The 17,311-nt window shown below is 33.9% G+C and overlaps 2 protein-coding genes across 3 annotated transcripts; both read left to right on the top strand.

Annotated features, from left to right (window-relative positions):
* Positions 1-918: 918 nt before the first annotated feature.
* Positions 919-3,271, top strand: LOC130644586 (uncharacterized). Its single transcript, XM_057450285.1, has 3 exons — positions 919-2,271; positions 2,828-3,042; positions 3,142-3,271. Exons 1-3 carry the CDS (start codon positions 919-921, stop codon positions 3,269-3,271), a joined length of 1,698 nt encoding a protein of 565 aa, XP_057306268.1.
* A 212-nt stretch (positions 3,272-3,483) lies between these two features.
* Positions 3,484-17,311, top strand: LOC130634402 (uncharacterized). 2 transcript variants are annotated; one of them, XM_057444619.1, is made up of 4 exons: positions 13,453-13,836; positions 14,128-14,169; positions 14,371-14,453; positions 14,863-17,311. In XM_057444619.1, exon 4 carries the CDS (start codon positions 14,886-14,888, stop codon positions 16,299-16,301), a length of 1,416 nt encoding a protein of 471 aa, XP_057300602.1. In that variant the 5' UTR covers positions 13,453-13,836; positions 14,128-14,169; positions 14,371-14,453; positions 14,863-14,885; the 3' UTR covers positions 16,302-17,311. The 2 variants fall into 2 exon arrangements, with proteins under 2 accessions (XP_057300601.1, XP_057300602.1); XM_057444618.1 differs by adding an exon at positions 3,484-4,680 and having other exon boundaries at positions 13,689-14,453.

The following is a 17,311-nucleotide window of genomic DNA, read 5'->3' as shown; positions in this document are numbered from 1 at the left end:
GAACGGAGGGGCAGGATACGGACTTTTTTTATTTTTTTAAATACTTTGTATCTATAGGATCATTTATTTTCTGTATTTTTTCACAAGATAGATATATCATCACGTTTTTAAGCGATGTGCAAATCTTAAAGGCTTCAGTAGTTGCAATATACAAAATAGTGATCTATTTTAGTGCAATTAGATGATCATAACCTGTATTTCTGCACAATTTTAAGCAAGAATGGCGCTTTCAGTTATCACTACGGAAAATTAGACTGCTAACTGTTCTACTTTGACGAGCATTCTCCCCCATCCCCCATTGAGCCTAACAATAACTCTTTCTTGTGCTATTTAGATAAAAGTGTTGTTAAATTAACAAAATAGATGTTAAAATCCAATTTTATGTTGTATCTTTATATACATTTATTGCCATTTTTAGGACCGGATTTCAAAGTAAAATCATTGCACTCCACTCTTGAGATATATCTAAAAGGAATGAGAAACATTATGTTTGCTAAACAGGTAGTTTCGGTTGACCAATTTTTCTATTCACGGTTTTCGCTTTTTTATTATGAAAACCTAGTATCTTGTAAATTATATTTATTTGTTTAGCTTAAGTCACAAACAGGAGAGGTCATACTGCATTCAATCTTAGTAATGGTCGTTTCGTCAAAAGGAACAAAATTAATGTTGTAATAATGTTATGTAAAATGTTAAAGTATAAAAAGAACTGAATATGGGCAAGACAAAAATTTTTGTCACCTTTCGGAACACAAAACAATGACAAGAACAATGTCACACATTTATCTTGTTTTGGTTGACTTCAGATTGTTTTAGTTTCACTTTCATGTGTACATTTTTATGAAAACCCCCCAGAGAAACTGTATAAAAACAGGAAATTCACCTTGTAACATTCAAATTTCTTATCAATCTTAAGAGATGGGTAATTTCAATTTGGATAGCTGGAAGAAAAAGCGACGAAGAACAGTTGGTGCATACCTATTGTGTGGTGCTATCGTAGGTGTAGATTACAGTGTTGTGTTTGCAACACTGTATCCATATCTCACAGATTTGGTTAAAACTGATAAACCGAAGTTGTATTATGGATTAACTATAGCATCATTTTGTTTATGCTCGACGATACTGGGACCTCCTGCTGGCCGTTTTATTGACAAAACTCGTAAAATGAAATTGTACACAAACTTTGTACTCGTAGCACAAATTATTGGAAATCTATTATATGCTATTCACTTTCATCCAATTTATTTAGTTATTGGTAGATTTATTGCGGGTATAGCCAACACATTCGGTAGCATCTGCTCTGGTGAAATTGTTCGACTTTACGACAGCAACGAGGGTACGAGCGCATTGTGGTGGCTAGCTTCATCCTACTCTGTTGGATTTGCTCTCGGTCCATGTTTTGGTATTATTTTTAAAGGCGCGTTCGAGTTTAACATTGGATCTCTCACAATAAACTACCTAAATTTTGTTGGAATATTTGTGGCTGCAATGACACTCCTTGTGTTAATAATTGTCAACTTCTTTCTGTATGATTGTTCTGCTGAGTTTGATCTAAAAAAGCATATAAAAGAACATGATGAGTGTTGTACAAGCCCAAATAATGACACAGAATGTGGTGCAGGTGAAATTCGTATGAGTGAATTAGACTTTAGTGCAGAGGTAGATGTCGATAAAGAAATGCTAATACAACATGACTGTGACCATTCTGTAGCATTAGTGTTGAAAACCATCATTACAAACCCAGACGCTTTGTTAATGTTTGTATCTTCTTTTATGTTTATGTACTGCTTAATGAGCCTAGATCTACTTATACCATTGATAGAGTTAAATTTATTGGGATGGAGTTTAGAAGCTTTAACGTTAACTTTAGTGACGTATGGCATTACGTACTTCTTTGCGCTGTTAATTTTATCAAAATATTGCACTTCAAAACGTGCTGTGTACTATGTAAGTTTGGTCTGTATTGTCTTTCAACTGGTTTTGTTTGTTATAATGATTGCCATGAAACGATTAGAACGAAATTTGGAACGTGATGTAACACTGATGGTTCTTTTTATGATCGGTTACATTTTTGTGTGGTTCATTGAAATGGTTTTGTTGCGAACTATGGTTGCAAAAATGGTGCCATCCAATATACAAAGATTTACTGAAGCGTTACGGAAAGTTCTATCCGGTTCGGGAACTGTTATAGCTGCCTTAACAGAGGCATTTGCAATATCAGCGTTAGATTGGTGGTCAATTGGAATGGAAATTGCAGTTTTGATATTGCTTGTTTGTTTTTTATATAGACATAAATCTTTAACACGCATTCAAGAAATATCGTTTTCACAATAGAACAATTTTTACTTGCGCTGATCAAAAGCGAAAGTAAAAATTGAAGAAATAGCACGATTTAGCTGCTTGTTCTGCACCATAAGTTGCTTAATTTAACGTTTTATTGGTGGATGGAAGATAGCCAGAATGATTTTTTTTTTTTATATATCAAAATAAATCTGTAACACGCTTTGAGGAAATTTTGTTTCATAAATATGACCAACATTTAAATGAAATTTTAAATGAACAATTTTGTTTTCTGTTCAACAGTATGTATAATCTACTGCCATGTATTATTTTTAATGAGAAAACAATTTTATAAATTCATATAATATATTTGTATTGCTAAGCGTTTCGTACTTCAAGTACATCATCATGAATACAACCATTGTTTCAACTATTGTGATAGGAAAAATTATCTTTGTGTCTATATCATTCAATTAAGAAATATTCTTTTTTTATGTGTTTGTTTGGGATTTGTATTGGGATGTGCATTTAGAGCTTGTATCTTTAGTTTCGTTATCATTTGAGTTTTAAGGAGTTTAATAAACCTTGTATAGTATATTGTGTGACGAAGTTTGTGTATTGTGTAACAAAGCTTGTTTATTGTGTGAAAAAGCTTGCGTATTTTGTGACAAAGCTTATGTATTGTGTGACGAAGCTTGTGTATTGTGTGACAAAGTTTGTGTATTGTGTGACAAAGTTTGTGTATTGTGTCACGAAGCTTGTGTATTGTGTGACAAAGCTTTTGTTTCCCTCTTTTATCTTTTCTCTCTTCTAAAAAAATTGATTTCGTAACATATTATATTTAAAAGTTCTCCATCGTAGAGTTCACAACGTCACATATAACAATAAGCAGATACTCACAAAGGTAAAATCAGATATCCATAATTATTCAGTCAACTTTGTGATATTCGTTGACGCGCAACAGAGTAGACTATCAGCAAAGCCAGACTGAATAATTACGATATCCGATTTTGCCACTCCGAATATCTGTTTTATCATTCACCAATGGGTGGAAATAACACAATCCTCTCTAACTCATCATTATCTAAAGTGGCGAATCTTTTCTGTTTTATCTTATTTTGTTTTGTTTTGTCTTTTTCGTTGTTCTTTTTTGTTAATGTCATAATGCGTCTTATTGTTTATACGATCATCTTGTGCGCAGCCATGACGATATACGCGTCGTACAGTAACTGTGTGTATCCCAAGAGTGTAATGTTGTATGCTTTATAATAGGAATTTTATGTTAGTTTTCTTAGTCTACAGAGAAATGTCTTTGAGAGAAGTTCTCATAAAATCAGTTAGTAAAGTCTAGCATTTTAAAATTACGAACGAAGTTTCGCAACTTGCCAAATAGCGACCCAAGCACTGGTAGCTAACACAAAATATATGATATTGTGCGTATCCCTCTTGTGTTTTAATCACAACGTTTCTTGTTGTTCTAAAACTTTAGCGCTTCAGTTATCCTCAGCTCTCCATCTGATTACTTATCTTTTGTGTGCTACCTAAGGTGCATGATAAAGTAAGTTAACGAGTGGGCTAACACATATCACAACTACAATGACGGACAAAATTATGTTGAAACATCCTAAAAAAATAGTTATATTTTGTAAAAAATTACTAATTTCACAACAGTGTCCCCCATTTCCCCATTTTCATCCATCAAATTTTAATGGACTCAAGACGTGCTAATTATTTTAAACAAAGCGACATCTTTCGAGCAACCCGACGTAACATTTAAGGGGAAGGAGGCTTAATTTTTACAAAATTATTTCTCAAACTTGTTTGCAGTGTCCTTCACCTTATTTCTCTAGAATTAGGGTATCGGAATAGGGACAAAGTTTTGTCAGGATTAAAGTTGCTTCCAGTGTGGACTGACGAAAGTGTTCTTGTTTGATTGTGCACTTAGTTTGGGTTAAAAAATTACCTCACGTTCACGAGGCTTAAGTAAGATCTCCATCCTCGATCTTACTCTCTATCCTTGCACATACCTAATAATAGTATATAATAACTTGACAACTCAAAAGGTCGAAGTGCAATAAATTATCCCTACTTTATTGCAACAGTATAGACAACCTAGTAACAAAAATCTTTTTAGGACTTGTTTCATTTTTTAGGCACAAATATACATTTCATATATATATTTTCAGTATTCTTTTGGAAGCTATGGTGTTGAAGCAAGACAACACGAGGGACTGTATTTTTTCAAAAATGCTATAGTAAATCCATGCTGTTAGAAAGATTTTAAAGTCGTCATTGTTGTCTCAACTTTGTATGCAATAATTTTGGTATGTTTTGTGCAGAATTCTTAGGCTAGATAGCTAGTCATTTTCTCTTTACAAGAACACCTGATTTAAGAGCAAGGTAAGTGCTTATGTAGAATAAATTATGGATATTGAATATTTGTAATATATTTTTCTGTCGTTTTCAATTATATTTTGGTGTAACTTATGATATCTAAGATATGAATTAATATTTTGTTTTTGTACTCGTTGCTCATAAACTTTCTTCCCATCAGAAGCTCGAGCTCTGTGTGAAATCCTAAAGTCAAAAATCAACAACTCGTTTTGTATCCTCTTTAAGTTTATAAAACTTTAATGACGTCACAAAACGCGATAAGGCGTACTTTTGAACTATTTTACAACAGACATTACTGCTTGTGCTGCGATTTTTTTAATAAAGATTGCATTTTTTGTGACATAATCTCTAAAATAATAGCCGTATTCTGTCTGTCTCTGCGCGAAATGGTACCTCGAGACGTAGTAGCGAGTAGCGAGACGCAGGAAATACGGTACAAAAAGGACGGTCGAACCCGTGGTTTATCCATGGGCCACCGACTTATCCATAATAACAACCGGAAATCATATTTACTTAACATATGTACGTAACTGTTTTAGTCCTAAAAATTTTGTCAAGAATAAGCAAAAGTGATTTCGCATGCCTTAACTCACCTGGGTAAGTAAATCTGTACGTTAGATTTGAAAGTAATATACCTCATTTATGCACCGCTGCTCATCTCATATTTGCCATGTCAAATGTTTTTGATAAAAGCAACCAGACAGTGTAGACTAATTGAGGTCGCTGCACTGAGGTCACTTTGTTTCATAAAAAAATATTCCTACAAGATGTTAAAACCTTGAGTTAGATATTACTGCTATAAATGTTGTCCTGTTTTTAAATTGTATAAAACATAAATACTGCCTTAGTCTTCATAGACTTATCCATTGGATAGGAAATGTTTATTTCTAATAAAAAAATGAATTTTATTCAGAAGAAAAGAAAATTTCTTTTTTTAAAGAAGAATGTAATCTTTAAATATTCATGTTTATGTAATTAAACTTGGTGCAAGTTTGCGATATAGCATTTAAAGATAATCAATATAAAAAGCACATTATTATGACGCCATTGGGATCAAAATCGATCTGGTCTGTATTTTAGTCCTATGTCCAATATATCTTCTTAGTAATACCTTAGCAACACATTAGTAGCCGCCTGGTAAATACACGTTATAAATAATTGATACAACCTCTTCCAACATTTATACAACAAGTTAGATTTTAAAGTTTACAAAAATTGTCCCTGCCAAAAAAATTTAATGCCCCTGAAAAGCTTAAAATTCTTCCTATAATTTTTTTTTCTCCACATGTCCTAATAAAAGTAAGGAAATGTCACATGCTGTCTGTATTGTCTTTCAACTGGTTTTGTTTGTTGTCATGATTGTTGTTGTGTTTGAGGTTATCGAGACGTGAAGTTCAGTTGAAAATATATAGAGTAGTTCTTCGCACGTGTTTTTACTGCTTCTAAATACAACAATGGCGACGAGTACCTTTTTGCCAGATTTTCCTAAATTTTCTTTTGACGAAAGTGAAATGCACAGTGTTGGTATACGTTGGAAGAAATATGTTAGTAGATTTAATAACTTTATAATGGCAATGAACATCGAAGACCAAACAAGAAAAAGAGCTTTGTTATTGCATTGCGGAGGATTTGAATTACAAGATATTTTTGAAGTACTTGACAATACTGGAACTACGATCGAAGATTTAACTAATGCATTTAGTCGATATTTTGAGCCGAAATCAAAAAAACAATACAGAATGATAGCGAAACTTTACAATCTTATTATGTACGACTTAAAACTATTGCTTCACATTGTAATTTCGACAGTATCAACCAACAGATCAAAACACAGCTAATTTTAGGAACAACGTCAAACAAGCTTAGAAAATACTGTTTCAGTAACAAAGAAGCATCTCTACAGGACATTCTCACACGAGGTAAATTATACGAAGACGTGGAGCATCAATCTCAAGAAATTGAAGCTGGAGCAACAAACCATATCGGTGACACTTCACAAGCAGAGGAAGTTCAAGTATTATGTAAACAAATTGCTGATCTACAAATGCAAGTCCACAAAAAAGAAACACCAAGTAAGTCATGTTTTAACTGCGGAAATGCTTGGCCCCATGCAAAACAGTGCCCTGCTAAAAATCAAGTATGTCGATCGTGTGGAAAATTGAATCACTTCGCACGTGTATTTCGCTCATCTCGTAAACATAATATCAACCCACCACCTCGTTACCCCGTTCGTTTCGTTCAACCAGGCACTGAACAATCGGTCGAACCTCCGACAGAAAATTGCTTCTCCGTTAATCGTGTCAACTCGCTTCATCCTAAGGACAAACTCAGGACATTCAAAACCAGCATAAAGGTCTCCGGACATTTTATTCCAGTTTTAATAGACACAGGTTGTAGTACAAACATATTGAATATAGAAACGTTTCAATGTTTACAAAAAACAAAACAACATAAACTAAGAAAATCGCAAGTGTGTTTAGTACCTTACGGATCATCAACAGAAATCTCACAGCTGAAAGTAGTGGGCGTGGTTCAGTGTCTCGCTGAGTCAAAACGGAAACTCATTCTTGATGAGTTTTTTGTTCTTAATACAAAAGCACCGAATCTGATTGGCGGAAATCTCGCAATTGAACCCTAGGTTTCACCGATCGTTGTTGTACCAAAAAAAAATAATCCAGACGAAATTCGTATGTGTATAGACATGCGCCAAGCAAACAAAGCCATAAAGCGCACAACGATTAGAAGGGAATTTGGAACGTGATGTAACACTGATGGTCCTTTTTATGATCGGTTACATTTTTGTGTGCTTCATTGAAGAGGTTGTGCTGCAAACTAAGGTTGCAAAAATGGTGCCGTCTGTCGTACAAAGTTTTACTGAGGCGTTACGGAATGCCCAATCCGGTTCGGGAACTGTTACAGCTGCCTTAACAGCAGCATTTGCAAATGTCAGTGTTAGATTGGTGGTCAATTGGAATGGGAATTGTAGTTTTGTTATTATTTATTTGTTTTTTATATCGATATAAACCTGTAACACGCATTCAAGACATATCCTTTTCTCAATAGTACATTTTTCTGCGTTAAAGGCGCACGTATAAATTAAAGAAATAGCACAGTTTAGCTACTTATTCTGCACCATAAGCTGTTTAATTTAATATCTTTTGGTGGATGTCTCATGGATGATAGCGAGAATGATATTTGGTCAGCCCCGTCAGGTAGCTGATCTTTCATTTCAGTTTGCCTTTTTGTGTTCGTGTGTTATTCTGTCCGTCCCTAGTCAGCTTCTCGACCACCTTATTACCGCCTACTTAATCCAACGGCCGTTTTCCACCCATCAGCCAATCAGGATGCAGAAATCATGAGTTTCCAGAACCAAACAACATTTTAAAAGAAGGAAACACAGCTAAAACATAAATAAAACCAAATATATTTCCGGTTTTGGCTCTGACTGGTAGTTACGTCTCCGTACACAGAAGATCTCACTGGTTTTGTTGTTCGTTGACCATTTTCAAGGCAAGTTATTCTACTTTTCTATTTATTGTTTTATAGCTAGCTAGCTATTAGGTAGCTACCGTTAATGCATTTAAGTATTCCCAAACCTCAACAGGTTTCTAATTTTTGCCAGTCGCACTGCATATAATAAGCTTGCTAGCTATATATTAACTGAAATATAGCTAGTTAATGACCTACTGTCCTAACTGCTAAAGCCGACATCAATAAAATGTTCGGTTGGTGTCATTCTTGCATATGAAAATGTGGTGGGCGGGCAAAAAAATTTGACATCTTCGTTTAGGGTAGGCATCCATATGCTCACATTGCCAAACTAAGCGTTGATTCGACGTTACTTTGAACCCCCCCCCCCACCCCCTGTCAGTAGTATCAGGCCATGGCAGTTGCAAAAGAGGTAGGTTTAGTCATGATGTTTCAATCGCAGTACGCTCTGCCATCATGATGACGGAAGTACATTCTGACCAAATGTGGTTTGTTTGATGCTACATGGAAGGTCCCCCTCTCTTCCGCTCGTAAACAGACAAGATCCGGGCACTGTAAAATACGATCGTTTTATCAAAAATATCTCTCTTGTATCTGTGCCCAAAGCGATAGGGGGGGTGGGGGTTGATCTTTTCGACGTTAACATCCATGGCAGAAAAAAATATCGCATTTGATAAAACAATCGTATTTTACAGTAAAAATCGAAGTTGTCTGGCCAATTTTGCACCCTGATATTTGTATAGCATGTTCTGCATTTGTGATTATTTATTGTATTTGTGAAACTGCTTTCAAAGCTTGTAGTAGTGCACACAACTCTCTCCGTCATCTTGAATGAATACATTTTGATTCAGTAGACACTAATTCTCCATGACTTCGTGTCCCTGTTGCCATAGATGTAAAAATTGCATAATATTGCACAATATATATATATATATATTCACGCTGAAATAACTGGGCATGTTTCCTGCAATTACAGCAGGAATAAATTGTGGCGGATTTTGCAACTTTACAATCTAAAAGTGACCGATTCGCAAAAATTAATTTCTGTCAAAAATTTGAAAATTGGCCTTTGGCGAAAATAATTCCATTTTTAAGATTTTAAATATTATTTGCCAATTTCGAGTTTTTGTCCCAATTTCCAAAAAGACTTTCAAAGATGGTGGAAATTTCAAAAACACAGTTTTCGGTGAAGTTGTTGGTGAAAATCTGCTTCGCTCCTAATGCAATGTATAATACATGTAAGTCATATTGAAGAAGAACTACTTTGTTCATCACTAACATACTGCCAAGCAGTGAGCGGGATTCTATTCGCGGTCCTCAGAACTGGGAGCCCCTTGGCAGTATGTTAGTGATGAACAAAGTAGTTCTTCTTCAACATGACTATTTTTTCTTTAATTCGGTCTTCATATATTTAGTAGCATTATCCTCATAATTTACTTTATGGGGCATTAATTTGGATTGTGAAATCGAAAATGGAGCTTTTGATTGTCCCTAATTTTCGCAAATTTTTCTTTTTGCAAAAGTTTCTTCCCTTTGTTTACAAAATATTGTGTAATTTTTTTTTCTTCTTTTCTTATCGGTCAAGCGAAAGAACAACGGTTTACTTGGTTACTTGTTTACACACGTTTACTTTGTTACTATTTAATCTCTTGTCAAACTTGGACACTACCTTGATCTTACAATATACTTTTACATGTATATAACTTATAGAATAGATTTTTTTACAATAAAAAATAATATATTTAAAAAATATATATAGCTAGCTATATAATTTTACTGTTCTACTTTGTTGTATTTTAGATCTAGGCATATCGCATTGCTATTTGAACTTTCGGTTCAACCACTGAGCTCAGTTCAGAACTACTGTTTCTGAAGAAATTTTCTCGCTCTTAAGGCACGCTCCATTCTGTTCCATTAATGTGTAAATATTACTTTGGCTTTTCTAATGGCTAGTGACTTTCAGTCCAACCCCGGGCCTGTCAACCCAGATAAAATAGTAATGGGCTCATTTCATCAAGGTCATTCTAGATTTGGAGAATCAGCGGGTAGCAATGCGTGTGCAATGCTTTGTGGGCCATTTGTTACCCTTCTATTGCGTCTGTGCGTTACTGGACTGAATGGGATCTTGATCGTATTTTGACACTAGGGAATGATCTTTACGTCAGCCTAGGTTACACCAGTCAATATCTTGCTTTAGACGAACTGCCCAATTCAATTGCAACTGAAAACGGGAATATTCAAATTGAAAAGTCAGATCCCTATTTATTTGAAATTTCGAGAAATACTACTTCCTTTCTCCGTGCACAGTAATATGCGAATTATCTCATGCTATCTCGGAGTGGAAACCAAGCATAAGAAGTGAGACGATATTTGAACTAATATCGTTTTTCAGAGGAAAGTGGGTAAATTTTTCTATCTTGAAGCGAAAGAAAATTTTCTTTTTTACTTTCGTGGATAAACAATTCTCACTCACACATTTAAGGTTCTCAGTCGCGCTGACCTCTAGGCCTAAGGGCCTCTAGTTTTATTTGATATTGAAATAAATCTGTAACACGCATTCAGGAAATGTTGTTACATGTAACAACTATTATTATTATAAAAGGCGGCCACGTAATATTCCTAATAAGGAAGCAAATATATCAATTCATATAATATATTTTTATTACTAAGCGTTTCGTACTTCAAGTACATCATCATGAATACAACCATTGTTTCAACTATTGTGATAGGAAATATTATCTTTGTGTCTATATCATTAAATTAAGAAATATTCTTTTTTTATGTGTTTGTTTAGGATTTTTAAAATGTGTATTTAGAGTTTGTATCTTTAGTTTCATCTTTATTTGAGTTTCAAGGAGTTTTAATAAACCTTGTAAAGTATATTGTGTGACGAAGTTTGTGTATTGTGTGAAAAAGCTTGTGTATTGTGTGACAAAGCTTGTGTATTGTGTAACAAAGCTTGTGTATTGTGTGACAAAGCTTATGTATTATGAGACAAAGCTTGTGTATTGTGTGACAAAAAACGTACCAAATAATTGCATACAAAGTTGAAACAACAATGATGACTTTAAAATCTTTTTGAAGGATTGGATTCCCTTCTCAGGGCTTTTTAGTATAGTTATTTTGAAAAATACAGTCCTTCGTATTGTCTTGCTTTGAGACCATAGCTTCCAAAAGAATACTGAAAAATATATATATAAAATGTATATTCGTGCCTATAAAAGTGTAGCAAGTCTTAAAAATTTTTTATTATTAGGTTGTCTATACTGTTGCAATATAGTAGGTATAATTTCTTGCACCTCGACATTTTGAGTGGTCTGGTTATTATACAATGTTATTAGGTATGTGTGAGGATGCAGAGTAACATCGAGAACTGAGATCTTACTTAACCCGCTTTGTAGCTTCTTGAACGTGTGTTAATTTTTCAACCCAAACTAAGTGTATAATCACACCAGAACACTTTTGTCAGTTTGAACAATCTCACAACACTACATTTGAAGCAACTTTAATCCAATCTAATTCAATTCTGACAAAACTTTGTCCCTATTCTGTTACCCTAAGTCTGGAGAAATGAGGAGAAGGGCACTACAGACAAGTTTAAGTACTAATTTTGTAAAAATTAAGCTGCCTCCCCCTTAAATGTTACGTCGGGTTGCTCGAAAGATGTCGCTTTATTTAAAATAATTAGCACGACTTGAGTGTATTTAAATTGCATGGATAATAATTTGGAAATGGGGGACACTGTTGTGAAATTAGTAATTTTTGACAAAATATACCTATTTTTTAGGATGTTACAACACATTTTGTCCGCTATTGTATTTGTGATATGTGTAAGCCCACACGTTAATTTACTTTATCATGCACCTCAGGTAGCCCACAAAACATAAGTAATCATATGGAGAGCTGAGAATAACTGAAGTTTTACAACAACAAGAAACAAGAACAACGAAAAAGACAAAAACAAAATAAAATAAAATAAAATAAAATATGGAGAGGTTCGCCACGTTAGATGAATTAAAGAGAATTGTGTTATTTCCTTCGAATGGTGCATGATAAAGCAGATATTCAGCGCGGTAAAATCGGATATCGTAATTATTCAGTCTCGCTTTGCTGATAGTCTACTCTGCTGCGCGTCAACGAATATCACAAGGTTGACTGAATAATTTTGGATATCTAATTTTACTTTGGTGAATATCTGCTTATTGTTATATGTGTCGTTGTGAACTCTACGATGGAGAACTTTTAAATATAGTATGTTACGAAATCAATTTTGTCGAGGAGAGAGAAGATAAAGAAGCGAAACACGAAGTTCATTATTCTTGGAGTGATTTTAGCCACCTCTCCATGCTTTTCACCTCCCCCAACAGACACGGCCTTAATAAATATTAACTTTGTCAAGAAGAAAGAACACAATGATACACAAGAAGAATAACTTACATTTCATCAAAACCTCAGCCGACGTATATGGAGTCGGTAAGGTGGATGTCATATTACATTTTTTAATTGTCCTCTTTTTGCATTTCAAGGGACAATAAATTTCAGAACTTCCATCTTCTTCCATCTTGACAAAACTTGACAATACGTGTGTCCACAATTTAATTTGTTATAGGAGACAACTAAGCCAGGAAAGAGTTGTCATAAGATGTTATCTAATACACCCAGATTTAAAATTTTCTTCATTCAGAATATTCTGTTTATAAATCATCTGGAAAACCTTGGATCCACTCAGGTTGTTAGAATCAAATGTGACAATAAAATCTAACGTAACGTGTTATCTTAGGTTAGCGAGCTAAACCGGTCTTCCTAAGCGCGTAGAGTAATGGCATCTTGAATTTAGGTGGGCTAACCATGTTTCTTTTAAGCGACCCAGGACTGTGTTAACTTACCACATGTAATTACCCCCTTTACCTTGATTTCCTGGTTTAAATTATACTATAATAAATGTGAATAAAACAGATTGTGGAAGAAAGGAAGCCTACAACTAATTATAATCAGGAGTTAAAACATGTATTGAAAATTCCTAATTGGGGAATATGGACTAAATTTCGAGGTAAAACATTTTTGGTTAGTTAAATGATATGTCACTGAAGTATCTTTCAGATACCTCCATGTGCAGAATAATGGGATTCGATATGTTGTTTCAGTTTGATCACAGACAAAAATTAATCAGGAAAATAGGTTAAATGCATTTCTATGACAACTAATTAATAACTAAAGGATGAAAAGGGAAGTGTGATGGTGGTGGTTGTGTGTGTGTTGGAACAAGCGTGAGGTCCAAGAGCCTAATATTTAAAGTACTTTAATCAAACAATTCTATTATAGGAAGTACACTACATATGCTGTGGAGAAGAGAAACTTCAATGTCTGATTGATCTTGTCCGACGCTATTATGACATAGATCTCCTAAGAAAGTCGTATAGGCTACTACTTTTACAGCAAAAAAAATGCTATCTTTTTCAAGAAAAACATTTCTTGTTCATTGAACATATGTGAATTTATTAACATTTTCCTTCTTACTTTTTTAGACTTGAAGAGTGTGAGTAGCGTAAAAAATAATTCGACAAATTAACTTAATCAGATGAAGCTGTACAGACAAAATAGAAACACAATTTGAATGTTGATGCAGATGTTATCTCAAATAAAAGACATTAATAAAGTGCAGTCAACTTTCCAGTTAGCCTTTTTTTAACTTCGTGATTAAAAAAGTAGTTGGAAATATGCCACAAAGCAGTTGTTAAGTTCGTACAACTTTCCAATTCTATAGCATGTGTCAGTGTCACTGGAAAACGTGTGAACTGAGGGGCAGGATGCGGACTTTTTTTATTTTTTTAAATACTTTGTATCTATAGGATCATTTATTTTCTGTATTTTTTCACAAGATAGATATATCATCACGTTTTTTAGCGATGTGCAAATGTTAAAGGCTTCGGTAGTTGCAATATACAAAATAGTGATCTATTTTAGTGCAATTAGATGATCATAACCTGTATTTCTGCACAATTGTAGGTAAGAATAGCGCTTTCAGTTATCACTACAAAAAATTAGACTGCTAACTGTTCTACTTTGACGAGCATTCTCCCCCCCCCATTGGGCCTAACAATAACTCTTTCTTGTGGTATTTAGATAAAAGTGTTGTTAAATTAACAAAATAGATGTTAAAATCCAATTTTATGTTGTATCTTTATATACATTTATTCCCATTTTTAGGACCGGATTCCAAAGTAAAATCATTGCACTCCACTCTTGAGATATATCTAAAAGGAATGAGAAACATTATGTTTGCTAAACAGGTAGTTTCGGTTGATTAATTTTTCTATTCACGGTTTTCGCTTTGAAAACTTTGAAAACCTAGTATCTTGTAAATTATATCTATTTGTTTAGCTTAAGTCACAAACAGGAGAGGTCATACTGCATTCAATCTTAGTAATGGTCGTTTCGTCAAAAGGAACAAAATTAATGTTGTAATAATGTTATGTAAAATGTTAAAGTATAAAAAGAACTGAATATGGGCAAGACAAAAATCTTTGTCACCTTTCGGAACACAAAACAATGACAAGAACAATGTCACACATTTATCTTGTTTTGGTTGACTTAAGATTGTTTTAGTTTCACTTTCATGTGTACATTTTTATGAAACCCCCCCAGAGAAACTGTATAAAAACAGGAAATTCACCTTGTAACATTCAAATTTCTTTTTAGTTTAAAGAATTCAATCTTAAGAGATGGGTAATTTCAATTTGGATAGCTGGAAGAAAAAGCGACGAAGAACAGTTGGTGCATACCTATTGTGTGGTGCTATCGTAGGTGTAGATTACAGTGTTGTGTTTGCAACACTGTATCCATATCTTACAGATTTGGTTAAAACTGATAAACCGAAGTTGTATTATGGATTAACTATAGCATCATTTTGTTTATGCTCGACGATACTGGGACCTCCTGCTGGCCGTTTCATTGACAAAACTCGTAAAATGAAATTGTACACAAACTTTGTACTCGTAGCACAAATTATTGGAAATCTACTATATGCTATTCACTTTCATCCAATTTATTTAGTTATTGGTAGATTTATTGCGGGTATAGCCAACACATTTGGTAGCATCTGCTCTGGTGAAATTGTTCGACTTTACGACAGCAACGAGGGTACGAGCGCATTGTGGTGGCTAGCTTCATCCTACTCTGTTGGATTTGCTTTCGGTCCATGTTTTGGTATTGTTTTTAAAGACGTGTTCGACTTTAACATTGGATCTCTCACAATAAACTACCTAAATTTTGTTGGCATATTTGTGGCTGCAATGACACTTCTTGTGTTAATAATTGTCAATTTCTTTCTGTATGATTGTTCGGCTGAATTTGATCTAAAAAAGCATATAAAAGAGCATGATGAGTGTTGTAGAAGCCCAAATAATGATACAGAATGTGGTGCAGGTGAAATTTGTATGAGTAAATTAGACTTTAATGCAAAGGTAGATGTCGATAAAGCAATGCTAATACAACATGACTGTGACCATTCTGTAGCATTAGTGTTGAAGACCATCATTACAAACCCAGACGCTTTGTTAATGTTTGTATCTTCTTTTATGTTTATGTACTGCTTAATGAGCCTAGATCTACTTATACCATTGATAGAGTTAAATTTATTGGGATGGAGTTTAGAAGCTTTAACGTTAACTTTAGTGACGTATGGCATTACGTACTTCTTTGCGCTGTTAATTTTATCAAAATATTGCACTTCAAAACGTGCTGTGTACTATGTAAGTTTGGTCTGTATTGTCTTTCAACTGGTTTTGTTTGTTATAATGATTGCCATGAAACGATTAGAACGAAATTTGGAACGTGATGTAACACTGATGGTTCTTTTTATGATCGGTTACATTTTTGTGTGGTTCATTGAAGTGGTTTTGTTGCGAACTATGGTTGCAAAAATGGTGCCATCCAATATACAAAGTTTTACTGAAGCTTTACGGAAAGTCCTATCCGGTTCGGGAACTGTTATAGCTGCCTTAACAGAGGCATTTGCAATATCAGCGTTAGATTGGTGGTCAATTGGAATGGAAATTGCAGTTTTGATATTGCTTGTTTGTTTTTTATATAGATATAAATCTTTAACACGCATTCAAGAAATATCGTTTTCACAATAGAACAATTTTTACTTGCGCTGATCAAAAGCGAAAGTAAAAATTGAAGAAATAGCACGATTTAGCTGCTTGTTCTGCACCATAAGTTGCTTAATTTAACGTTTTATTGGTGGATGGAAGATAGCCAGAATGATTTTTTTTTTTTATATATTAAAATAAATCTGTAACATGCTTTGAGGAAATTTTGTTTCATAAATATGACCAACATTTAAATGAAATTTTAAATGAACAATTTTGTTTTCTGTTCAACAGTATGTATAATCTACTGCCATGTATTATTTTTAATGAGAAAACAATTTTATAAATTCATATAATATATTTGTATTGCTAAGCGTTTCGTACTTCAAGTACATCATCATGAATACAACCATTGTTTCAACTATTGTGATAGGAAAAATTATCTTTGTGTCTATATCATTCAATTAAGAAATATTCTTTTTTTATGTGTTTGTTTGGGATTTGTATTGGGATGTGCATTTAGAGTTTGTATCTTTAGTTTCGTTATCTATTGAGTTTCAAGGAGTTTAATAAACCTTGTATAGTATATTGTGTGACGAAGTTTGTGTATTGTGTAACAAAGCTTGTTTATTGTGTGAAAAAGCTTGCGTATTTTGTGACAAAGCTTATGTATTGTGTGACGAAGCTTGTGTATTGTGTGACAAAGTTTGTGTATTGTGTGACAAAGTTTGTGTATTGTGTCACGAAGCTTGTGTATTGTGTGACAAAGCTTTTGTTTCCCTCTTTTATCTTTTCTCTCTTCTAAAAAAATTGATTTCGTAACATATTATATTTAAAAGTTCTCCATCGTAGAGTTCACAACGTCACATATAACAATAAGCAGATACTCACAAAGGTAAAATCAGATATCCATAATTATTCAGTCAACTTTGTGATATTCGTTGACGCGCAACAGAGTAGACTATCAGCAAAGCCAGACTGAATAATTACGATATCCGATTTTGCCACTCCGAATATCTGTTTTATCATTCACCAATGGGTGGAAATAACACAAT

The sequence above is a fragment of the Hydractinia symbiolongicarpus genome, chromosome 1 (assembly GCF_029227915.1).
Source record: "Hydractinia symbiolongicarpus strain clone_291-10 chromosome 1, HSymV2.1, whole genome shotgun sequence".
In the NCBI taxonomy this organism is placed as follows: domain Eukaryota; kingdom Metazoa; phylum Cnidaria; class Hydrozoa; order Anthoathecata; family Hydractiniidae; genus Hydractinia; species Hydractinia symbiolongicarpus.
The sequence above is the reverse complement of the archived record's forward strand: the minus strand, read 5'-3'. Positions and strand labels throughout refer to the sequence as shown.